The sequence below is a fragment of the Amphiura filiformis genome, chromosome 5 (genome assembly GCF_039555335.1).
Source record: "Amphiura filiformis chromosome 5, Afil_fr2py, whole genome shotgun sequence".
Lineage (NCBI taxonomy): Eukaryota > Metazoa > Echinodermata > Ophiuroidea > Amphilepidida > Amphiuridae > Amphiura > Amphiura filiformis.
This window is the reverse complement of record NC_092632.1, coordinates 57,053,325-57,059,324: the sequence shown is the minus strand read 5'-3', so window position 1 is coordinate 57,059,324 and position 6,000 is coordinate 57,053,325. Positions and strand designations below refer to the sequence as shown.

General features: G+C 33.6%; 1 protein-coding gene across 1 annotated transcript in view; it reads right to left on the bottom strand.

Annotated features, from left to right (window-relative positions):
- Positions 1-229: 229 nt before the first annotated feature.
- The window catches only part of LOC140153422 (uncharacterized), a 156,263-nt gene continuing 150,492 nt past the window's right edge, over positions 230-6,000 (bottom strand). The window contains exon 6 of the mRNA XM_072176176.1: positions 230-1,150. Within this exon, the coding sequence (XP_072032277.1) occupies positions 1,131-1,150 (20 nt within the window). The 3' untranslated portion in view covers positions 230-1,130. The remainder of the gene's footprint in view (positions 1,151-6,000) is intronic.

The window sequence follows — 6,000 nt, the reverse complement described above, 5'->3', positions numbered from 1 at the left end:
GTATGTAGTTTAATCTTTATTAATATGTATGATTGTTTCTGATATATGACTGTTTTTGGTATATTTGTCAGTAATGTCACACACAAATATGGGTAATTTAAAGCAAAAATATGTGATTTACATAAAGAATAGATTACTTTTTAAATACTAGTTTTCACTGATCCCATTTTCGACTTTTAATTTCGATCCCTTGAAAAATTGCTATTTCATTCCAGCACCTACAATGCGTTGAACAGGGCTTCACGGACTTGGGACATATAAGAAATAAGACAAATAGCGATATGCACACAGTTTATATGTCACCGATTCAATGATACACATGAATGGCACTGGACATGCATGATATGTGTTAGCAATCACTTGATCGGTGAACTCAGAACAAAACTGGAGATCTCCAGATTTAATATAAAAACTTTAATTTTACTGTAATTAAAGCACTTCAGGCTTTTTTGGGTATTTTAGTTCAATATTACAATCATGCAAAAAGTATAAATTGAGGGCATCACTGTGGAGCAAATCACATATTATGGCTTTAAATGAATGCAAGCTATATTTCACATGACTCTATAACAACCTGAGGAGATCTTGAGTTCATCTCTGGCAACAGGTGTTTGTCAGGACCTCAGACATCTACAGCAGTCTCCATGTGTGCAGGTACAGAAATTCAGAATGTACATTGAATATTATACAAGCACTAAGGCATTGTCTCATATTCATGATCATCGTCCTGTATTTAAACTTAAACTAGGGGAAAACACTTGAAACTGTACATACCCTGATTAGATTTTTTTCTGAGGATTTTGTTAAATAAGAAATTATGTAGTCTGTTTAATGTTATCTCAAACACTTAAACATCACCTTATTCCTATTTTCTTCTGACAGTGCCCATTAATTTCATCCCCATTCTCATCTTAGAGACAAAGTTTGTACAGTTTCTATTCATATCATACCCTTGTAAACTTTTGCATTGATGACATGAGTTTTGAGGAATTGATTTCACAATATTTGTCCTTTTACACGTAATGTGCTCTAGTTTCCTAATTCTGGAGAAAGTCTAATTTTTTGATGAATCTGCTCCTCAAGTTTGAAAGAAGAGACATCTATGTTTGCCTTTATTGATCTGTCCTTGTTTAGTCCTCTTGGGAAGGATCTGAAATGAAAAACAAACATTGTTAAAATGATGATATTACATTTTTACACTTGTATAACAGCATGTTTTTAGCGACAAGAGATACAGGGACAAAGAAAAACATTTCAAACGTTTCAAATCACCTACTCTCATCAGCAGTCTTAGCTAGAGCCCATTATCAATGAAATATGACCAAACACCGATATCGGACAGGAACTGGGAAAAAAATAATCAACAGACTATTCTTTGGTTACAGTCTTATCTCCCTCAGTGTAGGAAATTAAAATTTACCAGTGTAGATGGAAGGTGTGATATAGTTTCTAACAGGAAGTCCATTCACATATATCCAGGATTACATATTACAGGAGCTTGTGTAACAAAATGGAAAAAATGGAAGGTGGAGGGACCTTTCAAGTAGGGTTGGTCGGTCAGGTATATGGTGTTTATGTCAAATAACCCTAAAACAATGTCTAAAGTCATAATAATCCATAAAAAGACTTTTTGCCTACTTGACTCACATTTTTTTCATTCAAAAGTGATTTGGTGTTTTAAATATATCCCTGTCATTTTATTCACCAATTGCAAGCTATTGTGATAAAGAAAAAAACAGAACAAAGTAAAAAAACAAAAAGTAGCAAAGCATCAAGACGAATTTGAGCATAAGGAAATGACTTGGCTGTATTTTTCTCTACCACAACACATGAACACATTGAAATGATGCCTCAGAAGTTTTTCATCATTTCAAAGGCATACAATTCTTGCAACTGATTTGAATTATTGTGTAATTAGTAAACTTTCTGAATACATCAATGAGAATGACATTAAACTTATTGACCTTTAATTTTGTCTTGATGGAAACGTTTCTAAACAATACTAAACAAATATTTATCAGAACATACAGGTGACACTATCAAAATATCACAGGTGAATAATTTAAAGGATTAAAATTAATGAAAAACTATGTTCAAGTTGACCAAAGTAAAACATCAAATGGAATATACTAAGAAAATAATCAGTTTCAAGGTAAGGATTCTCAAGTTACAGTATATCTCCTCTAAAACAACAGTTGCCAACTCAAGGATCATTAAGTAGCTGTCATACAGTGATTGATTGATATCTGTTTTGTTGTTCTTTCCTAAAAAAATGCTGATTCGTTGTTCAGATTCTGTGAAGAAGATTGTTGTCATTATTATGAAGGTGCTTTTTGGTATGTATGTAGGTGTGCAATGTTTGTCTTGGTTAACACAATTAAATTTGAAACCCGACAAACTGTGTCAAAAATTGATCTGTTTCAATATGCAATGGAAAAATGTCATTAATACCACAGTTTCCAATTTCAATTGCAAATTACAATATCAATTGAATCATGTTGTTTTAGCATCCTCTCCATTTCAATTTACATATTTCCTAGTTATATGTTCAACTATGCTAAGTGTTTTTACACCAAAGTCAGTATGTTTAGTACAGATTTCATTCAACACTCCTCTATTCCAGCTTGCAAAATAAATTGGACACACAGAGTATTGTTATGCTTCAATGTGGGCAGTTTGATTGTGTAACACATGTTTTTTTACATCACATTGTGGCAAACATACAAATATTCTAATTTAATTTTTTAGTTGATCCCGCCTTTTGGATCCTAGATGCACAAAAGTACATCACAGCAGCACATAGAATTAACAGTACAGGACTTCAGGGTTGGTGTGCCACCATATTTTTGTTCATACCACAAAGAGTGGCAGGTTACACCAGTTTTCAAGGATAAAGTGGGAAATGCTTACAGCCATGCACAGTGTCCCTTCCCCCTCAGATGGCTCAGTTGAAAATTCTAGTTTGCAGTTATGGGGAGAAATGTATCTGTATTTGTTTTTGTGATGGTGATGGTGAGCTTCAAAAACACAATAGATGATAGAAACATGCAATTTTCAGTCAAATCAAGCTAAAAACTTCCTAGTGCTAGAAACATAAAAAAATGTGTGATTTAATTTGAGTCAACATCAGACTACAAAGCAACCTATTACATATCACCTTATTCCTGACATACAACTCATGTTGCCTGATCATGTTACATTCACTTGTTCCAAATATCTATTCCCTGATGCTTCCTAGAGAACATTTTGATTTTTGGATTGCAGAGTACAGTGCTCCCTTCAGCTGAAATAATGTTTCTTTAACTGTAATATAAAGCTATTGATCTGAACTATCATATTATATTTGTGGCACGTCACTGCTTCAACAGGGCCTATCCTAAGTATCAACATGGGTGATTAAATGTCTCATGTTTTTAGGAATTATAACTCTTGTAATAATTTAGCTAGGATTACAAACTAAACAGGACAAAAAAAAAGAAAACATCAACACTACGTCATAGGAAGCTGTTGGATGCAATTGCCTTCGGCAATTAATTCTTAGGTTCTATCACCTTGGTGTGTTTTCACTACTTTCTTTTTCTCATAATTTTTATACAGAGATTGTGATATGGTTTAAAATAAACATCTAAAAAAAAAGTAACTAACCCCCTTTAATAATGGCCATTATTCAAAAAGGACTATTGTATTACAAATGTGTAAAATGTGTTGGAAGCAGAATTTATTTCTGTGCATTTTAACACCTCATTTGATACGATAGCCCAGAAAACAATAAAACACCGGTCAATTTAATGTAGTGAGGGCCAGATTTGAAAGTTGCACTTACATACAATACAAAAACACTCAGATATCATTACACAGATTTCCTTCCATTATCGCTGGCGAAGTTACGTAATTAATCGGATTAATTACCATAGCAATAGGTGAAAACAATTTTGAACATATCGCTGCACTACAAGCAGGTTACACTCATCACCTGTGTATGTCTGCAATCATAGATTGTAAAACAATACTGGTCTTTTCAAAGATACTAATCTTACAGGTGCGAGTGATCAACATGATATGGTTCAATGAACAGGTACCGCGTGAACATATCAGTGCAGCGCGGTATATTCAAAAATTGTTTTCACCTATTTCTATGGTAGTTAATCCGATTATTACGTAACTTCGCCAGCGTATACTGAATACAAAATCAATACAATTTATTGCAACTTTCAAATGTTGGGTTACATTGATTTAAATGTACGCTGTGACGTCAATATTTAGTCAATTGCTACAAATGAGGTGTCACAATGTGCAGAAATAAATTCTGCTTCCAAATCATTTTACAGATTTGTAATACAATCGCCCATTTTTTAATAATAGTCATTATTTAAGGGGGTTGTTAGTTACTCTTTTATTAGAATGTATTAGAATGCCTACGAAAAAATTAGCAGGATCCAACTTTTTTATAAACATATCATCTAGCAGGCTCCTCCTCTGGAGGACAAAGGATGTTCCCCAGGAATCTCTGTTGGTGATTCTTTATGCAGTGGATAAGCTCAGGTTTGGTCATGGCATATATACTTGTCTTAGAGACATGAACTCTCTGTTTAATTTTTAGCATAATCCTAAAACAGGAAGTAGCAAAAGTGTTGACTTTGCCTTCCATGTCCTGTGAAAACACACAGAATTCACAACCATGGAGGAGAATGGTCATTGAAACATCCCTTTTTTTTGTTCCCGCCACTTTCAACTGGTCTTAAACAAACAAACTAAAATATAATACAAACTCTTTTTTTTAAAATCCGGCCATCTATATAGTTTAGAAGCAATCTATTACAATGTAAACTAGTATTGTTATGGGCCAGCAAGTGACTGATGGATGATATAGCGAACTATCAAGTGAAAGCCTTACATCTGAATGTATGTGCTATGCACTTGGAATGCTTGTTGCTCACTCAAAGTTCTTGATTCAAAAGACAGAAATAGTCCTTGAAAATGAATAGCAAATGTTGGTTTGAATGTGGAATACACATCTCATCACCAAAACAGGAGCCTAGCTACATACAGGCAATAATGAAGTTGCCTTATTGCTTCTGAGTAAAAACAGAAAGAAAATGTCAAGAAAGCCAGCAAAGGAGAGGAAGAGAGAAAACGATGAGAAAACCAAAAAACCTGAAATTTCTCAGTACTTCATCAGTTTTTTCACTTCTGTGCACCAAGAATGCCTGCTACCCATCAAATCCCGATTTAAAAAATACAAAGATGTCCTTTCCCTTTATAATATGTCAATGAAACAATATGCAATTTATTAAGTCCCTTATGATCTCCCACAAATTTGTCTCCATATACTGTTTTACTTGTCAATGAAAATGCAATGTTTATATAGAAAGTCAGGCAAGACTGACAAGTTTGAGTGTTTTGACATGCCAATTGGCTGTCAATGCACAGTACAATCATATACCACGCTACTTCAATTTCAGATATTTGACCCTCTTCTAGTCATGCTATACTTGATTTAACTGCTCAATTTCTTGACGTTTATATGAGAAAAAAAATTGTACCATTGAAATTATTATTTTTGACAGAAAAATTTGTGCTGTATTTATGTATCACTTAGTGATTTTCAGTCTATTTCAAATGGAAAATTCATGTTGACATGTACGTGAGCAAGTACTGGTGGCCCACTTTGTATTATACCTAGGTACACAAACTAAGTTAAGGCGAGTAGGATGGTTGGACCCATATTTGTGCACTTTAAGATATTTAACAAAAAACTGTAGTGTACTTCTGAACATTAATGCATTGATTAATGCTAATAATTGCATTTCTTGGGTTGTAAGGCTGTGTATCATAATAAAAGTTTTGAATGTTTTCACCTACAGAAAATATCTTACCTCCCCCCACACAGTTGTTTGATGCCATGTAAAACTGAGTTATTTTTAAGAAAAGTTGAACAATGATGGCACTATTTATCTGAAATCTTGTTTACATCTTTAATAGGGGTAGACACTTGTATAA